Genomic DNA, 23,461 nt, shown 5'->3' on the forward strand with positions numbered 1-23,461 from the left:
TAAAATTATTTTAACATTGGAGATAGATTTTCAAAAATATACGCTTCACAAAACTCATTTCAACTTAATTTATTTTTATTTTTTGATTAACTGATTGAGGCTTTCAATAATATTATTTCTAAACAAAGTTTAAAGTGAAAAAAACGTGAAAAAAGTTTGAAATTATCAACTATCCTTCAGTTTTTTTCTTTTAGAAAACAAATATCCCGTTTGCACCCCTAAATACTAAAGTTACAACCTCCCCAGTTGATTATTATGTCTTCGGACGCTTAGAACGTAGTTCACCGACTGCAGTCCACTCAAATCATGATGGTTTTGATCTCGGAGTGAACTAATAGATCTATGGTCACATATCGATGCAAAAAATCTGATTTATTACATTTAAACGTTTCCAAATACTGCTCTGAATCATTAACACGTCGTCGATTTTCATCGACTGTGAGTAAATTTTGAAAAAAACTTCCTGTTGTCAATTTGTGGATGCCTCGATGCCACGTTTCGACAATCGCAGCTCCATCTGTGTGTCAGTCGCACGACTTATTGAGTGCCGATGTCAGCTCAGCAATTTCTGTAGAAAAAATGAGACATTGGACCAGGTTACTTTCGTCTCGGGGTCCTGAATCTCTATTTAGTTATTCGTTATCAAAATCCATTAGTGGATGTATGAAATCGTACATTCAGGATTTATTTTATCTGAACATTGACGCGTTCTGTCAAAATCTATTATGAAAAACCGTTTTTCATTTTCATTATGCAACGGAACAACAAATTTTGTATGAATCAATTCCATTAGGGCTCCAAGAACAAAGCGAATGCTTTAATGTGACCCGTCACGGTGTTTATAGTCTGAGAACTTTTATCGATTGATTCGAAAAGTTGGTCGAGGTCGAATCTAAAAGAATAATCACGGTTAAGACGAATCTAAGTTGATGATTCAACTTTTAACGAAAGCATTTTGGAATTTTGGAATTTTGGAAATTTCTATTACAACCGAATGTCACCAAATTGATGAAAAACGTCAAATCTGACATACTAGTGCTATTTGAGTTGTTTGTAGCTATTTGAAACATTCGTTTTAGTCAAAAAATGAAATGAAATGATTGTTTTTGATTTTGGTGATGAAATACCATTTCGAATCATCGTGTTTAACTAATTTTCCGGATTGGATTCGCTAAAAGATTTAAAATTCACTCACAAACCCCCTGACTATAAAATTTGATTTTGCTGAATGACTTTCAGCTTTTGAAAGAGAGGCATTCATACAAAAAAAATCCACTTGTTGTGATTTTACTAATGGAATCGAAGAACCGGGTTATTATTTGCACATTTTCCGGGCATTTAGGAAACGCCTAAGCCAAAAACCGTCCCTATTCAATGTATCAAATCCAAATAAAGAATTTTAATGTGCCAAAGAATTCCATTGTTAGATATTTTATTAAAAATAGTGGAAAATAAGGTAAACCGAAACGAATCACGAGATTAACAACAATACGAGCGATATGGCAACGTTTTATTGAACGAGGGGTCTATAAAATAAATCCCGCGGGCCGGATACGGCCCGCGACAACCAATATTTCATGTCAAAAATGGATACAATTCGTTGTAATATTGTAAAAACTAAAAAACAAACATAAAAATACATAAATAAAGATACAAATAAAATAAAATTTCAATATACAAAAAGGAAACTTCAATGAATAACAAAATTATACACTTTCCAGTAAATATGCCTTCAAATTATTCGATTTGATTTCGATTAGCAAATGATTGTGCATTTTTTTCTCATTGTAAACTATTGAGCCCTCAACTAATTCTGAACCGTGCTTATAAATTAGGCAAATTCAAAGATGCATAAGGAAGATAGAGTCAGAATTTTGAATCTATTGAACAAGTTTTTTTTTTCCAAAAAGATACGACATAATTTGCGAGAGGTATTTTTACTAATGGATTTTACCGAAAATTTTGTACTTCTGGATACCAAAAGAATCAAAAATTAACGATATTCTCGACCAGCAAACACACTGAAATAATCAATTACTTTGCACTAAATGTAAATACCGAATGATGATGATTCAGCTTTGTTTACTTGCAAAATAAAACTTTAATAACGCAAAAAATGATCTAAAGTATCTAAGATCAACTTATAATTAACTAATAAAAAACAAAAATCGATTATTAAAAGTTATTACAAAAAGTCTTTGTGTAATTCCAAAAAATAGAAACACTTACTTTTCTAAAACCCCTCGTATTCTCATGTCTGCAATTTAATACTATAAAGAGATAACCTTTATAGTTTCGTCTGTTTATACAGAGCGTTCAAAAATAATAATTTCGAAATAATTAATATCGATTTCGCCAGTTTATACAGAGCGTTCAAAAATAATAATTTCGAAATAATTAATATCGATTTCGTCTGTTTATACAGAGCGTTCAAAAATAATAATTTCGAAATAATTAATATCGATTTCGTCTGTTTATACAGAGCGTTCAAAAATAATTATTTCGAAATAATTAATATCGATTTCGCCAGTTTATACAGAGCGTTCAAAAATAATAATTTCGAAATAATTAATATCGATTTCGCCAGTTTATACAGAGCGTTCAAAAATAATAATTTCGAAATAATTAATATCGATTTCGTCTGTTTATACAGAGCGTTCAAAAATAATAATTTCGAAATAATTAATATCGATTTCGCCAGTTTATACAGAGCGTTCAAAAATAATAATTTCGAAATAATTAATATCGATTTCGTCTGTTTATACAGAGCGTTCAAAAATAATAATTTCGAAATAATTAATATCGATTTCGTCTGTTTATACAGAGCGTTCAAAAATAATTATTTCGAAATAATTAATATCGATTTCGCCAGTTTATACAGAGCGTTCAAAAATAATAATTTCGAAATAATTAATATCGATTTCGCCAGTTTATACAGAGCGTTCAAAAATAATAATTTCGAAATAATTAATATCGATTTCGCCAGTTTATACAGAGCGTTCAAAAATAATAATTTCGAAATAATTAATATCGATTTCGCCAGTTTATACAGAGCGTTCAAAAATAATAATTTCGAAATAATTAATATCGATTTCGCCAGTTTATACAGAGCGTTCAAAAATAATAATTTCGAAATAATTAATATCGATTTCGTCTGTTTATACAGAGCGTTCAAAAATAATAATTTCGAAATAATTAATATCGATTTCGTCTGTTTATACAGAGCGTTCAAAAATAATTATTTCGAAATAATTAATATCGATTTCGCCAGTTTATACAGAGCGTTCAAAAATAATAATTTCGAAATAATTAATATCGATTTCGCCAGTTTATACAGAGCGTTCAAAAATAATAATTTCGAAATAATTAATATCGATTTCGTCTGTTTATACAGAGCGTTCAAAAATAATAATTTCGAAATAATTAATATCGATTTCGTCTGTTTATACAGAGCGTTCAAAAATAATTATTTCGAAATAATTAATATCGATTTCGCCAGTTTATACAGAGCGTTCAAAAATAATAATTTCGAAATAATTAATATCGATTTCGCCAGTTTATACAGAGCGTTCAAAAATAATAATTTCGAAATAATTAATATCGATTTCGTCTGTTTATACAGAGCGTTCAAAAATAATAATTTCGAAATAATTAATATCGATTTCGCCAGTTTATACAGAGCGTTCAAAAATAATAATTTCGAAATAATTAATATCGATTTCGTCTGTTTATACAGAGCGTTCAAAAATAATAATTTCGAAATAATTAATATCGATTTCGTCTGTTTATACAGAGCGTTCAAAAATAATTATTTCGAAATAATTAATATCGATTTCGCCAGTTTATACAGAGCGTTCAAAAATAATAATTTCGAAATAATTAATATCGATTTCGTCTGTTTATACAGAGCGTTCAAAAATAATAATTTCGAAATAATTAATATCGATTTCGTCTGTTTATACAGAGCGTTCAAAAAAAATAATTTCGAAATAATTAATATCGATTTCGTCTGTTTATACAGAGCGTTCAAAAATAATAATTTCGAAATAATTAATATCGATTTCGTCTGTTTATACAGAGCGTTCAAAAATAATAATTTCGAAATAATTAATATCGATTTCGTCTGTTTATACAGAGCGTTCAAAAATAATAATTTCGAAATAATTAATATCGATTTCGTCTGTTTATACAGAGCGTTCAAAAATAATAATTTCGAAATAATTAATATCGATTTCGTCTGTTTATACAGAGCGTTCAAAAATAATTATTTCGAAATAATTAATATCGATTTCGCCAGTTTATACAGAGCGTTCAAAAATAATAATTTCGAAATAATTAATATCGATTTCGTCTGTTTATACAGAGCGTTCAAAAATAATAATTTCGAAATAATTAATATCGATTTCGTCTGTTTATACAGAGCGTTCAAAAATAATAATTTCGAAATAATTAATATCGATTTCGTCTGTTTATACAGAGCGTTCAAAAATAATAATTTCGAAATAATTAATATCGATTTCGTCTGTTTATACAGAGCGTTCAAAAATAATAATTTCGAAATAATTAATATCGATTTCGTCTGTTTATACAGAGCGTTCAAAAATAATAATTTCGAAATAATTAATATCGATTTCGTCTGTTTATACAGAGCGTTCAAAAATAATAATTTCGAAATAATTAATATCGATTTCGTCTGTTTATACAGAGCGTTCAAAAAAAATAATTTCGAAATAATTAATATCGATTTCGTCTGTTTATACAGAGCGTTCAAAAATAATAATTTCGAAATAATTAATATCGATTTCGCCAGTTTATACAGAGCGTTCAAAAAAAATAATTTCGAAATAATTAATATCGATTTCGCCAGTTTATACAGAGCGTTCAAAAATAATAATTTCGAAATAATTAATATCGATTTCGCCAGTTTATACAGAGCGTTCAAAAAAAATAATTTCGAAATAATTAATATCGATTTCGTCTGTTTATACAGAGCGTTCAAAAATAATAATTTCGAAATAATTAATATCGATTTCGCCAGTTTATACAGAGCGTTCAAAAAAAATAATTTCGAAATAATTAATATCGATTTCGTCTGTTTATACAGAGCGTTCAAAAATAATAATTTCGAAATAATTAATATCGATTTCGTCTGTTTATACAGAGCGTTCAAAAATAATAATTTCGAAATAATTAATATCGATTTCGTCTGTTTATACAGAGCGTTCAAAAATAATAATTTCGAAATAATTAATATCGATTTCGCCAGTTTATACAGAGCGTTCAAAAAAAATAATTTCGAAATAATTAATATCGATTTCGCCAGTTTATACAGAGCGTTCAAAAAAAATAATTTCGAAATAATTAATATCGATTTCGTCTGTTTATACAGAGCGTTCAAAAATAATAATTTCGAAATAATTAATATCGATTTCGTCTGTTTATACAGAGCGTTCAAAAATAATAATTTCGAAATAATTAATATCGATTTCGCCAGTTTATACAGAGCGTTCAAAAAAAATAATTTCGAAATAATTAATATCGATTTCGCCAGTTTATACAGAGCGTTCAAAAATAATAATTTCGAAATAATTAATATCGATTTCGTCTGTTTATACAGAGCGTTCAAAAATAATAATTTCGAAATAATTAATATCGATTTCGTCTGTTTATACAGAGCGTTCAAAAAAAATAATTTCGAAATAATTAATATCGATTTCGTCTGTTTATACAGAGCGTTCAAAAAAAATAATTTCGAAATAATTAATATCGATTTCGTCTGTTTATACAGAGCGTTCAAAAATAATAATTTCGAAATAATTAATATCGATTTCGTCTGTTTATACAGAGCGTTCAAAAATAATTATTTCGAAATAATTAATATCGATTTCGCCAGTTTATACAGAGCGTTCAAAAATAATAATTTCGAAATAATTAATATCGATTTCGTCTGTTTATACAGAGCGTTCAAAAATAATAATTTCGAAATAATTAATATCGATTTCGTCTGTTTATACAGAGCGTTCAAAAATAATAATTTCGAAATAATTAATATCGATTTCGTCTGTTTATACAGAGCGTTCAAAAATAATAATTTCGAAATAATTAATATCGATTTCGTCTGTTTATACAGAGCGTTCAAAAATAATAATTTCGAAATAATTAATATCGATTTCGTCTGTTTATACAGAGCGTTCAAAAATAATAATTTCGAAATAATTAATATCGATTTCGCCAGTTTATACAGAGCGTTCAAAAATAATAATTTCGAAATAATTAATATCGATTTCGTCTGTTTATACAGAGCGTTCAAAAAAAATAATTTCGAAATAATTAATATCGATTTCGTCTGTTTATACAGAGCGTTCAAAAATAATAATTTCGAAATAATTAATATCGATTTCGTCTGTTTATACAGAGCGTTCAAAAAAAATAATTTCGAAATAATTAATATCGATTTCGTCTGTTTATACAGAGCGTTCAAAAAAAATAATTTCGAAATAATTAATATCGATTTCGTCTGTTTATACAGAGCGTTCAAAAATAATAATTTTCAAATAACTAATATTGATTTCAGAATGTAGTACGTGGAGAATATTTCTTGCACCGCCCCTGAAGGTCATTTCTATCTTGTTTTTTTTCAATTCAATTTACCAAGGCCACTATAATGGTTACATTTAATATAATGATTGTATGATTATATTAAAAAAATGCCCACAAATCAGATATTATCTCGTTGTAGTTTTGATTTAAATATTGTCTACTCATTTTGGGTATTGTTTCGAACGGATTTCGTCTAGAGGCTCTTAAAGGCGAAAATCGAATACTTTGATTTCGCTACGGATTCTTTAATATAATTAAAAAACTAATTCCGTTAATTTATTCACAGTACAAAAAACTTGGTAGCGTCAAATACGATGCTGAACAAAAATATCGAAAATAAAATTTGTAAAATCATTAATTACTAAACTAAAATATTTACAAATAAAAAGATGTCGTACGATCCTTTCCGGACAATATTTTAATCAATTAGTAAGCTAGTTGTCTACAATATTCATTTTTTTCGCCTTAAACAACATCTGAAGTCGCTAGACTTGGTGTAGTGGTTGTATGAACAGTTCTCAGTCTCGTCGAAACGCGCGTCAGACTTATCTTCAAAAAAAGCAAAGAAAAAAAGGAAAAAAAAAAGATATAAAGGCTGAAAGACACGTCAACGTTTTAATATGACATCAGAAAAGACAAAAATTTGGTTTTATCAATCAAGGAGACTTATTAAAAGCATATGGTTAGAAAATTTGAGAATAAGGTGTATTGTGAGCTTAAAAAAGCTCTAGAAAGACCGAAAGTTGGAAAAATAAACAGAAATATCTTGAGAAAATGATTTTGAAACTGATTTATAAGTAGGATATCAAAAAAGTAATTAAAATAAAGAAAATCGGTTATAAAAATCCAGTATTTTTTTTATTTACAGTATATATTTGTTAGTGAAAAAAAGAATGTTTGAAACTCGTAAACATACACCCACAATACGGTGTATTTTGTACCCGAAATCGCTTTAAATCATCTGCTAAACGACAAAACAAAGAATCCTTGTATACCTACCCGCATTTTGCGTCCAATACCCCATCAATTTTATAGTTAGTTGTCCACGGGACACCTTTATGGAAGATAATAGTGTTTAAGACACTAAACCTGTCCAGGACGTCAAGTGGGTGGCTATAACACAAACATAAATCTTCAACAGACACAATCAAAGACACCAAAATGTAAAAAAAAGCAAAGTACTCAAACAACAAGTTTTAAAAAACGATGTAATATCATAAAATTTTGAAACAAATGTTATTACAATACAAGAATTCAATCTGTTTTATATCGTTACCCATAGAAAATTCGGTTATTTTCGAAAAATTAGTCACGAAAAAGTCTGTAGACAAGTCAGATACTTATAAATACGAAATCTCAATCCCTGACTGACTTACAGCAGATTTAGACTAAAATTTGGGGGGTTGTTGTTGTTTATTTACACATCACGAGGGTTGTTGTGCCTTTTTTTGAGATATAAGGTACAAAGACACATTTGGAACTTGAAAATTCGAGAGCTGCAGGCCTGGAGGGTTGTTGCTGTTTATTTTTACATAACGATGATTGTTGGGGTTTTGTTTTTAATGCAAGGTACTCAAATAAGTTTCAAAAAACGATTTAATATCAAAATTTCGAAATAAATGTTATTACAATACAAGAATTCAATCTGTTTTATCTGTTTTTATCGAAAAATTAGTCACGAAAAAGTCTGTAGACAAGTCAGTTACTTACAAATACGAAATCTCAATCCCCGACTGACTTACAGCAGATTTAGACTAAAATATGAGGGGTTGTTGTTGTTTATTTACACACCATGAGGGTTGTTGTGCCTTTTTTTGAGATATAAGGTACAAAGACAAATTTGGAACTTGAAAATTCGAGAGCTCCAGTCCTGGAGGGTTGTTGCTGTTTATTTTTACATAACGATGATTGTTGGGGTGTTGTTTTTAATGCAAGGTACTCAAATAAGTTTCAAAAAACGATTTAATATCAAAATTTCGAAATAAATGTTATTACAATACAAGAATTCAATCTGTTTTATCTGTTTTTATCGAAAAATTAGTCACGAAAAAGTCTGTAGGCACGTCAGATACTTATAAATACGAAATCTCAATCCCCGACTGACTTACAGCAGATTTAGACTAAAATATGAGGGGTTGTTGTTGTTTATTTACACACCATGAGGGTTGATGTGCCTTTTTTTGTAATATAAGGTAAAAAGATACATCTGGAACTTGGAAATTCGAGAGCTACAGTCCTGGAGGGTTGCTGCTGTTTATTTTTGCATAACGATGATTGTTGAGACTTTCTTTGAGATATTCTGAATGCGTGTTTATTACATAGATGTCTAACGTCTAATTTTCCTCATCTCTACGTATAGTTTTCACATATTTTCAGTGTTTCATGTGACTGAAACCACCTTGGTTTCATCTAAATTCAGACCCATTTCGTAGACTTCAACCTTTTTCTACTTCCTGGATGATATTGAAGAAGATACCATCCATTTCAATATCGTCTGCACAGTCTTTATAGGAAAAAACTGTTTAGAGGGTTTGTTTGTTTAGATAAAAATACGTAGAAACAATTTTTTATACTTTTATTCACATCTATTAGGTTCAAAACTAGTTTCATAATCTCTGAGAAAGCGAATCTTTACGCTTTAAGCCTACAAAGATTTTTTTTTCAATTCCATTGGTATAAAATCAACATAACTGAGTTTTATTAATAAATTAATCTTGAAAAATGTAAATTTTCGCTATATGTAACTTTGGTTGAGATCTGTTCGTCGTTTTGACCTTCCTATGATGTTTAGTGTGCAGCTTCCTGGTTAATTTCATATTAAATTTGTTTCATAGTTTACTCAGTTTGAAAACTAGTTATTTTATTCAGTTTTCGGTGTAAATCCACCTCATTATGTCATATTAAACTGCAGATTTCTTTTAATTGTCTTATTGTACTTTCTAGATCTACCTTGTATATTATATAGAAGCTTAATCTCGTCTAAATTTCAACGATTTGTTAACTGAAGTGGTAACTAAATTCAATTACTTATCATTTGTTTGCGAATCATAAGGATTCTAATGGAAATTCCGCGTATTTTTTACATGGAAATGAAAATTTCGTCGCTGATTTAGTAGCAATTTCCTCATTTCAAAAACAAACCTCGTTATACAGCTAGAAATTAATACAGAGAATAACAAAAATACTGTTCAAATACCAGGGATTGATTTACCTTCTCTATAACGAGAATATTCTGCTAGTTTGAGATTTTTTTTTTTCGTCTACCGCGGAAAAACAAACAAATTTTCAATCCCCGTCTATTTCATTTTCCAAGCTTTTGGTTAACAATGAATTTATCAAAATGGAAACATCGCCAATAAATATATATATGCATAGAGCAAATTGCATGGTATTGGCAATTATTTGGGAATTTGTGGGAGTTGTATCATTATTTGTTTAGTAGTAGTACGAATCGACAGATTATTTGTGTCCAATAATCAATTTTATGTCAATTAATAGCGTAGATAACTCAATATGTTTATTTTAATAATTCTATACTATAATGTATCTTGTATAAAAACTTTTCTACATGGTTTACCAGACATATTTCCATTTGTATAAAAAACTTTGACCAGTCGAATTGCTCTAAAAACCTAAAATAACCATTCCACAAGGTACAAGATTAAAAAATCTATCGAATCAAGTAGATACATTTCAAAAAACACGTATAGATATGATTGTGAATAATTTCAAAGTTTTTTAGTTGTAAAAACAACGACTTTCGAACCTACTAAAAGGAGTAAAAATTGTGTTTCATAATTAAAAGTCGATGTTCTTAGAACTAGAACATCTGCCTCCAGGTCCAGGTGAGGTTGATTTAGCACCTTATTAAATCTCCAAGTGTTTTCTAAGGTTGTAATACCAAACTGTGAGTCGTTTTCCAATCCACCTATTGAGAAAATGTCGTTTTAATCATTTCTAACTGTAACATTTGGATGATTAACATCGTGCCTCCAGGTGAGGTTAATTTAGTACCGGTAACCTCGATCTAAATCCATAAGGGAGCTTCAACCCATTAAGAAACCTCTACGTAGAAAAATCTGTACTTTGCACTATTCACTAAATCTCCAAGTTTTTTCTAAGGTTTTAATACCAAAGTGTGAGTCGTTTTCCAATCCACCTATTTGAGAAAAATGTCGTTTTAATCATTTCTAACTGTAACATTTGGATGATTAACATCGTGCCTCCAGGTGAGGTTAATTTAGTACCGGTAACCTCGATCTAAATCCATAAGGGAGCTTCAACCCATTAAGAAACCTCTACGTAGAAAAATCTGTACTTTGCACTATTCACTAAATCTCCAAGTTTTTTCTAAGGTTTTAATACCAAAGTGTGAGTCGTTTTCCAATCCACCTATTTGAGAAAAATGTCGTTTTAATCATTTCTAACTGTAACATTTGGATGATTAACATCGTGCCTCCAGGTGAGGTTAATTTAGTACCGGTAACCTCGATCTAAATCCATAAGGGAGCTTCAACCCATTAAGAAACCTCTACGTAGAAAAATCTGTACTTTGCACTATTCACTAAATCTCCAAGTTTTTTCTAAGGTTTTAATACCAAAGTGTGAGTCGTTTTCCAATCCACCTATTTGAGAAAAATGTCGTTTTAATCATTTCTAACTGTAACATTTGGATGATTAACATCGTGCCTCCAGGTGAGGTTAATTTAGTACCGGTAACCTCGATCTAAATCCATAAGGGAGCTTCAACCCATTAAGAAACCTCTACGTAGAAAAATCTGTACTTTGCACTATTCACTAAATCTCCAAGTTTTTTCTAAGGTTTTAATACCAAAGTGTGAGTCGTTTTCCAATCCACCTATTTGAGAAAAATGTCGTTTTAATCATTTCTAACTGTAACATTTGGATGATTAACATCGTGCCTCCAGGTGAGGTTAATTTAGTACCGGTAACCTCGATCTAAATCCATAAGGGAGCTTCAACCCATTAAGAAACCTCTACGTAGAAAAATCTGTACTTTGCACTATTCACTAAATCTCCAAGTTTTTTCTAAGGTTTTAATACCAAAGTGTGAGTCGTTTTCCAATCCACCTATTTGAGAAAAATGTCGTTTTAATCATTTCTAACTGTAACATTTGGATGATTAATATCGTGCCTCCAGGTGAGGTTAATTTAGTACCGGTAACCTCGATCTAAATCCATAAGGGAGCTTCAACCCATTAAGAAACCTCTACGTAGAAAAATCTGTACTTTGCACTATTCACTAAATCTCCAAGTTTTTTCTAAGGTTTTAATACCAAAGTGTGAGTCGTTTTCCAATCCACCTATTTGAGAAAAATGTCGTTTTAATCATTTCTAACTGTAACATTTGGATGATTAACATCGTGCCTCCAGGTGAGGTTAATTTAGTACCGGTAACCTCGATCTAAATCCATAAGGGAGCTTCAACCCATTAAGAAACCTCTACGTAGAAAAATCTGTACTTTGCACTATTCACTAAATCTCCAAGTTTTTTCTAAGGTTTTAATACCAAAGTGTGAGTCGTTTTCCAATCCACCTATTTGAGAAAAATGTCGTTTTAATCATTTCTAACTGTAACATTTGGATGATTAATATCGTGCCTCCAGGTGAGGTTAATTTAGTACCGGTAACCTCGATCTAAATCCATAAGGGAGCTTCAACCCATTAAGAAACCTCTACGTAGAAAAATCTGTACTTTGCACTATTCACTAAATCTCCAAGTGTTTTCTAAGGTTGTAATACCAAAGTGTGAGTCGTTTTCCAATCCACCTATCGAGAAAAATGTCGTTTTAATCATTTCTAACTGTAACATTTGGATGATTAACATCGTGCCTCCAGGTGAGGTTAATTTAGTACCAGTAACCTCGGTCTGAATCCATAAGGGAGCTTCAACCCATTAAGAAACCTCTACGTAGAAAAATCTGTACTTTGCACTATTCACTAAATCTCCAAGTGTTTTCCAAAGTTGTAATACCAAACTGTGAGTTGTTTTCCAATCCACCTATCGAGAGAAATGTCGTTTAAATCATTTCTAACTGTAACATTTGTATGATTAACATCGTGCCTCCAGGTGAGGTTAATTTAGTACCGGTAACCTCGATCTGAATCCATAAGGGAGCTTTAACCCATTAAGAAACCTCTACGTAGAAAAATCTGTACTTTGCACTATTCACTAAATCTCCAAGTGTTTTCCAAAGTTGTAATACCAAACTGTGAGTTGTTTTCCAATCCACCTATCGAGAGAAATGTCGTTTAAATCATTTCTAACTGTAACATTTGTATGATTAACATCGTGCCTCCAGGTGAGGTTAATTTAGTACCGGTAACCTCGATCTGAATCCATAAGGGAGCTTTAACCCATTAAGAAACCTCTACGTAGAAAAATCTGTACTTTGCACTATTCACTAAATCTCCAAGTGTTTTCCAAAGTTGCAATACCAAACTGTGAGTTGTTTTCCAATCCACCTATCGAGAGAAATGTCGTTTAAATCATTTCTAACTGTAACATTTGGATGATTAACATCGTGCCTCCAGGTGAGGTTAATTTAGTACCGGTAACCTCGATCTGAATCCATAAGGGAGCTTTAACCCATTAAGAAACCTCTACGTAGAAAAATCTGTACTTTGCACTATTCACTAAATCTCCAAGTGTTTTCCAAAGTTGTAATACCAAACTGTGAGTTGTTTTCCAATCCACCTATCGAGAGAAATGTCGTTTAAATCATTTCTAACTGTAACATTTGGATGATTAACATCGTGCCTCCAGGTGAGGTTAATTTAGTACCGGTAACCTCGATCTGAATCCATAAGGGAGCTTTAACCCATTAAGAAACCTCTACGTAGAAAAATCTGTACTTTGCACTATTCACTAAATCTCCAAGTGTTTTCCAAAGTTGTAATACCAAACTGTGAGTTGTTTTCCAATCCACCTATCGAGAGAAATGTCGTTTAAATCATTTCTAACTGTAACATTTGTATGATTAACATCGTGCCTCCAGGTGAGGTTAATTTAGTACCGGTAACCTCGATCTGAATCCATAAGGGAGCTTTAACCCATTAAGAAACCTCTACGTAGAAAAATCTGTACTTTGCACTATTCACTAAATCTCCAAGTGTTTTCCAAAGTTGTAATACCAAACTGTGAGTTGTTTTCCAATCCACCTATCGAGAGAAATGTCGTTTAAATCATTTCTAACTGTAACATTTGGATGATTAACATCGTGCCTCCAGGTGAGGTTAATTTAGTACCGGTAACCTCGGTCTGAATCCATAAGGGAGTTTTAATCCATTAAGAAACCTCTACGTGGAAAAATCTGTACTTTGCACTATTCACTAAATCTCCAAGTGTTTTCTAAGGTTGTAATACCAAACTGTGAGTCGTTTTCCAATCCACCTATCGAGAAAAATGTCGTTTTAATCATTTCTAACTGTAACATTTGGATGATTAACATCGTGCCTCCAGGTGAGGTTAATTTAGTACCGGTAACCTCGGTCTGAATCCATAAGGGAGCTTTAATCCATTAAGAAACCTCTACGTAGAAAAATCTGTACTTTGCACTATTCACTAAATCTCCAAGTGTTTTCTAAGGTTGTAATACCAAACTGTGAGTCGTTTTCCAATCCACCTATTGAGAAAAATGTTGTTTAAATCATTTCTAACTGTAAAATTTGTATGATTAACATCGTGCCTCCAGGTGAGGTTAATTTAGTACCGGTAACCTCGATCTAAATTCATAAGGAAGCTTTAATCCATTAAGAAACCTCTACGTAGAAAAATCTGTACTTTGCACTATTCACTAAATCTCCAAGTTTTTTCTAAGGTTTTAATACCAAACTGTGAGTCGTTTTCCAATCCACCTATTTGAGAAAAATGTCGTTTTAATCATTTCTAACTGTAACATTTGGATGATTAACATCGTGCCTCCAGGTGGGGTTAATTTAGTACCGGTAACCTCGATCTAAATTCATAAGGAAGCTTTAATCCATTAAGAAACCTCTACGTAGAAAAATCTGTACTTTGCACTATTCACTAAATCTCCAAGTTTTTTCTAAGGTTTTAATACCAAACTGTGAGTCGTTTTCCAATCCACCTATTTGAGAAAAATGTCGTTTTAATCATTTCTAACTGTAACATTTGGATGATTAACATCGTGCCTCCAGGTGGGGTTAATTTAGTACCGGTAACCTCGATCTAAATTCATAAGGAAGCTTTAACCCATTAAGAAACCTCTACGTAGAAAAATCTGTACTTTGCACTATTCACTAAATCTCCAAGTGTTTTCTAAGGTTGTAATACCAAACTGTGAGTCGTTTTCCAATCCACCTATTGAGAAAAATGTTGTTTAAATCATTTCTAACTGTAAAATTTGTATGATTAACATCGTGCCTCCAGGTGGGGTTAATTTAGTACCGGTAACCTCGATCTAAATTCATAAGGAAGCTTTAATCCATTAAGAAACCTCTACGTAGAAAAATCTGTACTTTGCACTATTCACTAAATCTCCAAGTTTTTTCTAAGGTTTTAATACCAAACTGTGAGTCGTTTTCCAATCCACCTATTTGAGAAAAATGTCGTTTTAATCATTTCTAACTGTAACATTTGGATGATTAACATCGTGCCTCCAGGTGGGGTTAATTTAGTACCGGTAACCTCGATCTAAATTCATAAGGAAGCTTTAACCCATTAAGAAACCTCTACGTAGAAAAATCTGTACTTTGCACTATTCACTAAATCTCCAAGTTTTTTCTAAGGTTTTAATACCAAACTGTGAGTCGTTTTCCAATCCACCTATTTGAGAAAAATGTCGTTTTAATCATTTCTAACTGTAAAATTTGTATGATTAACATCGTGCCTCCAGGTGGGGTTAATTTAGTACCGGTAACCTCGATCTAAATCCATAAGGGAGCTTCAACCCATTAAGAAACCTCTACGTAGAAAAATCTGTACTTTGCACTATTCACTAAATCTCCAAGTGTTTTCTAAGGTTGTAATACCAAAGTGTGAGTCGTTTTCCAATCCACCTATCGAGAAAAATGTCGTTTAAATCATTTCTAACTGTAAAATTTGTATGATTAACATCGTGCCTCCAGGTGGGGTTAATTTAGTACCGGTAACCTCGATCTAAATTCATAAGGGAGCTTCAACCCATTAAGAAACCTCTACGTAGAAAAATCTGTACTTTGCACTATTCACTAAATCTCCAAGTGTTTTCTAAGGTTGTAATACCAAACTGTGAGTCGTTTTCCAATCCACCTATTTGAGAAAAATGTCGTTTTAATCATTTCTAACTGTAACATTTGGATGATTAACATCGTGCCTCCAGGTGGGGTTAATTTAGTACCGGTAACCTCGATCTAAATTCATAAGGAAGCTTTAACCCATTAAGAAACCTCTACGTAGAAAAATCTGTACTTTGCACTATTCACTAAATCTCCAAGTGTTTTCTAAGGTTGTAATACCAAACTGTGAGTCGTTTTCCAATCCACCTATTGAGAAAAATGTTGTTTAAATCATTTCTAACTGTAAAATTTGTATGATTAACATCGTGCCTCCAGGTGGGGTTAATTTAGTACCGGTAACCTCGATCTAAATTCATAAGGAAGCTTTAATCCATTAAGAAACCTCTACGTAGAAAAATCTATACTTTGCACTATTCACTAAATCTCCAAGTGTTTTCTAAGCTTCTAATTCCAAACTGTGAGGCTTGCTCATAATCTTGGATCTCGCAGTAATTACCGACGATGTAATTTGCAGTTTTTCGACTATGAGATAACTACGCTGAACCCAAGATATTTGGATGAACTTTTAGAGAACGTTAATGAAGACGAATTTCAACCAAATCTCCCCCTTTGAATTATGAGCTCCCCATCGGGGACGTTTTGAATTAGAAGGGGGGTCGTGTGGTACCTTGTTGGAAAGGGATTTTAGTCCTCTATTCATCGATATTAAGTTTTGTAAATTTGGTGCAATAATAATTGAGAAAACGAATTTTTAAGTTGTCCAAAATGTCCAACGATTTTGGAAATATCGTACAACATTTTGTATTATTATAAAAAGCAGATTTACGTGAGTTAAAGGTTTTTTGGTGGGAAAGAACGGTCATGAGAAAAGAGAATTGAGTAATTTTCTGTTTTAGAAGAAGTGAAGCCGGTACCAAATGATGCTTCCAAAACTTCCAACGTTGATCGCTGGTATGATTGGACACATCGTGTGGTCTTAGTGGTACAACTACACACACTTCTGGTTCTCTATCATGTGAAACAAAAACAACAAAACCTGCACGTCGCATTATCTGCTAGGTCTAGCGTGTTCAGGTGTTTGAAGACGCTAGATCTAGATTATATTGCGTAGAGGACATTCAAACTCATGAGCACTACACTTGGAAGAGAACCAAATACAAAATTTATCATTATTTTGTTTTGAAATCTCGTTTTCTAGAGAAAATAGAAACGATTGAGGTACAAAAAGGACTCGGTACACGTCTGGTATCATGTTTAAACCAAACGCCTTTATAAGCAGGTACATTTTACTCTGAAATCGAACGAAATAGAAGATTTCTTTTTATTTTGCTTTTAAATTTCGTTTTCTAGAGAAAATAGAAACGATTGGAGTTCAAAAAGGACTCAGTACACGTCTGGTATCATGTTTAAACCAAACGCCTATACAAGCAGCCACGTTTCAATCTGGAAGGGAACAAAATAGAAGATTTCTCTTGATTTTGTTTTGAAATCTCGTTTTCTAGAGAAAATAGAAACGATTGGGGTACAAAAAGGACTCAGTTCATGTATGGTATCATGTTTAAACCAAACGCTTCTAAAGGCAGGTACGTTTCACTCTAGAAGGGAACGAAATAGAATATTTCTCTTTGTTTCGCTTTGAAATTTCATTTTCTAGAGAAAATGAAAACGATTGGGGTACAAAAAGGACTCAGTACACGTCTGGTATCATGTTTAAACCAAACGCCTTTATAAGCAGGTACGTTTCACTCTGGAAGCGAACGAAATAGAAGATTTCTGGCAACGATAATCATCTCACATTCTAAAACCAAAGAATTTATATCTCTGGTATGCTATTTTTTGCCAGATTTTAATTTCTATAAATGAATTTAGGGAAAGTTCCAGTTTTAATCCAACGTATTGGAAGGTGAATGTGGACCTTTCGATTTACTATGACTATAATGGTATCACTTCCAGATAAAAAATAATAGAAATGTATATCTTTTACCTTGTTTCTTGGTGAAGTGTGTTCAATTCTGATTGATATTACGATATATTTCACTTTCTAATAATTATAACGCCGGGTATCTAGAGAACCATTAATATTTCGAAATCAACATAACAATGAAAATTTATTAACGTGTTAAATATCTTTAATAGTCTCTCGAGATGGAATTCTTCTTTGTGTAGTATATACAAGCAATCTATAAAATATTCTGCCCATATAAAACGGTTTTCATTGAAGCATTGTATCGAAAATGGACGATAATTCAACGGATTTCACAGAGTGTAACGAGAAACGTATTAAGAAATATAACTAGGAGGAAAGGAGGGGCTTCGTGCGAGGGTAAAAATTATCTTCTTGTAATCTACCAAGAAATTAGAATACGTAGATGGATACGGAATTATAATGAGTAATTTCTAACTAATAAAATCGTTGATTGGTTCATTTTAAACAGAAATTTTATTGAACTACGTCTGAGTTTTCTCATAGCGAAGTACTTTAGATCTTCCGGCAACGACGCTTCGTCTAATCTTTTTCTTTTAATGCTTAGAGTCATGTTAAAACAGTGAACTACGTATCAATATTTCCTAGCTACTGCTTATCAATTATTAACATTGTAGAGACGATTTTGCCCACCACATCAATCAGCGATGTCTTTTAAAAACATTTGAACATAACTGATTCATCTATATCGTTGGGTCTGGTCCTACATGTATAAGGAACATTGCAGGACGTTCAGTATGTACAAAAAGCACTCAGTTCATGTCTGGTATCGTGTTTAAACCAAACGCCTTTACAAGCACGTACATTTTACTGTGGAAACGAACGAAATAGAAGATTTTTCATTATTTTGCTTTCAAATTTCGTTTTCTAGACAAAATAAAAACGATTGGTGTACAAAAAGGACTCAGTTTATGTCTGGCATCATGTTTAAACCAAACGCTTTTACAAGCAGGTACATTTTACTCTGGAAACGAACGAAATAGAAGATTTTTCATTATTTTGCTTTCAAATTTCGTTTTCTAGACAAAATAAAAACGATTGGTGTACAAAAAGGACTCAGTACACGTCTGGCATCATGTTTAAACCAAACGCCTTTACAAGCAGGTACATTTTACTCTGGAAACGAACGAAATAGAAGATTTCTCATTATTTTGCATTGAAATTTCGTTTTCTACACAAAATAAAAACGATTGGTGTACAAAAAGGACTCAGTTTATGTCTGGTATCATGATTAAACCAAACGCCTATACAAGCAGCCACGTTTCAATCTGGAAGGGAACAAAATAGAAGATTTCTCTTGATTTTGTTTTGAAATTTCGTTTTCTAGACAAAATAAAAACGATTGGTGTACAAAAAGGACTCAGTACACGTCTGGCATCATGTTTAAACCAAACGCCTTTAAAAGCAGATACATTTTACAGTGGAAACGAACGAAATAGAAGATTTTTCATTATTTTGCTTTCAAATTTCGTTTTCTAGACAAAATAAAAACGATTGGGGTACAAAAAGGACTCAGTTTATGTCTGGCATCATGTTTAAACCAAACGCCTTTACAAGCAGGTACATTTTACTGTGGAAGCGAAGTAAATAGAAGATTTTTCATTATTTTGCTTTGAAATTTCGTTTTCTAGACAAAATAAAAACGATTGATGTAAAAAAGGACTCAGTACACGTCTGGCATCATGTTTAAACCAAACGCCTTTACAAGCAGATACATTTTACTGTGGAAGCGAAGTAAATAGAAGATTTTTCATTATTTTGCTTTGAAATTTCGTTTTCTAGACAAAATAAAAACGATTGGGGTACAAAAAGGACTCAGTTTATGTCTGGCATCATGTTTAAATCAAACGCCTTTACAAGCAGGTACATTTTACTCTGGAAACGAACGAAATAGAAGATTTCTCATTATTTTGCATTGAAATTTCGTTTTCTACACAAAATAAAAACGATTGGTGTACAAAAAGGACTCAGTTTATGTCTGGTATCGTGTTTAAACCAAACGCCTTTACAAGCACGTACATTTTACTCTGGAAACGAACGAAATAGAAGATTTCTCATTATTTTGCTTTGAAATTTCGTTTTCTAGACAAAATAAAAACGATTGGGGTACAAAAAGGACTCAGTTTATGTCTGGCATCATGTTTAAATCAAACGCCTTTACAAGCAGGTACATTTTACTCTGGAAACGAACGAAATAGAAGATTTCTCATTATTTTGCTTTGAAATTTCGTTTTCTAGACAAAATAAAAACGATTGGTGTAAAAAAGGACTCAGTACACGTCTGGCATCATGTTTAAACCAAACGCCTTTACAAGCAGATACATTTTACTGTGGAAGCGAAGTAAATAGAAGATTTTTCATTATTTTGCTTTCAAATTTCGTTTTCTAGACAAAATAAAAACGATTGGGGTACAAAAAGGACTCAGTTTATGTCTGGCATCATGTTTAAACCAAACGCTTTTACAAGCAGGTACATTTTACTCTGGAAACGAACGAAATAGAAGATTTTTCATTATTTTGCTTTCAAATTTCGTTTTCTAGACAAAATAAAAACGATTGGGGTACAAAAAGGACTCAGTTTATGTCTGGCATCATGTTTAAACCAAACGCTTTTACAAGCAGGTACATTTTACTCTGGAAACGAACGAAATAGAAGATTTTTCATTATTTTGCTTTCAAATTTCGTTTTCTAGACAAAATAAAAACGATTGGGGTACAAAAAGGACTCAGTTTATGTCTGGCATCATGTTTAAACCAAACGCCTTTACAAGCAGGTACATTTTACTCTGGAAACGAACGAAATAGAAGATTTCTCATTATTTTGCATTGAAATTTCGTTTTCTACACAAAATAAAAACGATTGGTGTACAAAAAGGACTCAGTTTATGTCTGGTATCATGTTTAAACCAAACGCCTATACAAGCAGCCACGTTTCAATCTGGAAGGGAACAAAATAGAAGATTTCTCTTGATTTTGTTTTGAAATTTCGTTTTCTAGACAAAATAAAAACGATTGGTGTACGAAAAGGACTCAGTACACGTCTGGCATCATGTTTAAACCAAACGCCTTTACAAGCAGATACATTTTACTGTGGAAGCGAAGTAAATAGAAGATTTTTCATTATTTTGCTTTGAAATTTCGTTTTCTACACAAAATAAAAACGATTGGTGTACAAAAAGGACTCAGTTTATGTCTAGCATCATGTTTAAACCAAACGCCTTTACAAGCAGATACATTTTACTGTGGAAGCGAAGTAAATAGAAGATTTTTCATTATTTTGCTTTGAAATTTCGTTTTCTAGACAAAATAAAAACGATTGGAGTACAAAAAGGACTCAGTTTATGTCTGGTATCGTGTTTAAACCAAACGCCTTTACAGGCAGGTACGTTTTACTCTGGAAACGAACGAAATAGAAGATTTTCCATTATTTTGCTTTGAAATTTCGTTTTCTAGACAAAATAAAAACGATTGGGGTACAAAAAGGACTCGGTACACGTCTGGTATCGTGTTTAAACCAAACGCCTTTACAGGCAGGTACGTTTTATTGTAGAAGGGTACAAAATAGAAGATTTCTAATTATTTTGCTTTGAAATTTCGTTTTATAGAGAAAATAATCTATAATTGATATTTGAGGAACTATTTTCAATTTTCTATACCGTATGTCTCTAAAATAACTGAAGAAACGACATTTTATAAAGATAAATTGATATTAATACGCATTCGTTTGTTTCAGGAAATGCCATTTTGATATAAAACAATGGAACTCTTTTTAAAGTTAGTTGTGGTGTTTTTAGTGTTGTGTTTAGTAAATTTATCGTACAGCGCTCGATGGGCTCATTCGGTGTATCTCAGTCCCGATTACCGGTTGCTTTGGTCGTTAGGACCGAGTCCTTTAGAAATCACTTTCGAATTACAAGTAAGAACGATGGGATACGTCGGGTTCGGGTTCTCAAGAGACGGTAGAATGGCCGGCTCCGATATGGTCATCGGTTGGGTCGACCACAAACAAGTTCATTTCCAGGTAAGATACAATATTCATTTAATAAATTCGTTCACAGTATGGAAATATCATCCCCCTTCATCTGAATTATTAGAAAGGGGGTCGTGTGGTACCTTGTTGGAAAGGGATTTTAGTCCTCTATTCATCGATATAAAGTTTACTGAATTTGGTGCAATTATATAGTAACTTTGAATACCTAAATGACAGCAGTCTACTATTTAGCTTTTTGACTGATATTTGGTATCTAATTTTTCCATTTATGTTTGCACCAAATTTAAAAAATGTCATATCGCTGAATAGAGGACTAAAAATCCTTTCTAACGAGGTGCAAAACAACCCCCTTATTTGTCGAATTAATTAAAAAAATTTAGTTTGATTTTAGTGACATCTTTCGCTTGGTACCGAAACTAATTTTGATACAGATTTTACGAGGTATATACACAATTATCGTGTATGGATTTAGATCCATTCCAAATTCTAATTTAAACTTTGATACGAATATAATTTATAAGGTTGATCAGATAAAATATTTTGTGATTTGTATGAAACTACTACTATTTATTAAAATGAAAGCATTTCGATGTAAAAAATACTAATAGAGGTGAAACATGAAATGGATCAATCATGGGACTTTACAAGCTGGAATTATTGTATTTATAAATATCACGTGATGCGTTTTTTTTTGTTTCGGGCGAAATATAAATATTTAACGATTGTTTTTCATATTTTTCTTTTAATTCTATGTGCGATATTGTTTTATAATCGGTTTTAAGCTAATATCAACTCGAAATAATGAAAAAAAACTTTCCAACGGTAAATTATTATTACTATTATTAAAAAAAAATAAAGTTTATACAAAAACAAACAAGTATTTTGTTAAACAACACCTATAACAAGATAAAAATATTATTTTCTATATATTTTCTTAAATACCGTTGGTTTTAAGTATATGTTTACAGTTGTCCAATGGAATGCGTTTAAGACTTTAATCTGACGAACGATTGATGGAATAAAAAATAAAGAACATAATGGGCATTAAAATTCAATGACACCCAAAGGTTTAACGTTTAAAAAGACAACATTTTGATCGTTCATAAATTTTTACAAACGCTATTATGTACGAAACGAGTTTCAATTCGTAAAAATAAGCGTTACTTGCTAAAAATATACATTCTCGTTATTTTTTAGTTAATATTTCATAATAAAATGCGAAACATGTAAAGGAAAGTCTTTATAAGGATGTTCAGGATCATTCAGGAACATGATACAAGATTAGAGGCTCAAATTCTTTTAATAAGAACCGGAAATACGCTATAGTTAACTCCAGACAGTATTTATTGTTCAAAATAGGAAATATATTGAACAAAGTAGAAATTTTGCAACGACAAGTTTCAATTACATCGCTCAAGATGATTCTGCCACATATAACAAGAATTGAGGCTCAAATTCTGCTAATAAGAACCGGAAATACGCTATAGTTAACTCCAGACAGTATTTATTGTTCAAAATAGGAAATATATTGAACAAAGTAGAAATTTTGCAACGACAAGTTTCAATTACATCGCTCAAGATGATTCTGCCACATATAACAAGAATTGAGGCTCAAATTCTGCTAA

At 31.6% G+C, this 23,461-nt stretch overlaps 1 protein-coding gene across 2 annotated transcripts in view; it reads left to right on the forward strand.

Moving 5' to 3' along the window:
* LOC130891901 (MOXD1 homolog 2) overlaps positions 1-23,461 on the forward strand; it is a 110,174-nt gene that overhangs the window by 28,656 nt on the left and 58,057 nt on the right. For both annotated transcript variants that reach the window (XM_057796983.1, XM_057796982.1), the window contains exon 2: positions 21,579-21,866. In XM_057796983.1, coding sequence (XP_057652966.1) covers positions 21,603-21,866 — 264 coding nt within the window. In that variant the 5' untranslated portion in view covers positions 21,579-21,602. The remainder of the gene's footprint in view (positions 1-21,578; positions 21,867-23,461) is intronic.

The sequence above is a fragment of the Diorhabda carinulata genome, chromosome 3 (genome assembly GCF_026250575.1).
Source record: "Diorhabda carinulata isolate Delta chromosome 3, icDioCari1.1, whole genome shotgun sequence".
NCBI classification, from domain to species: domain Eukaryota; kingdom Metazoa; phylum Arthropoda; class Insecta; order Coleoptera; family Chrysomelidae; genus Diorhabda; species Diorhabda carinulata.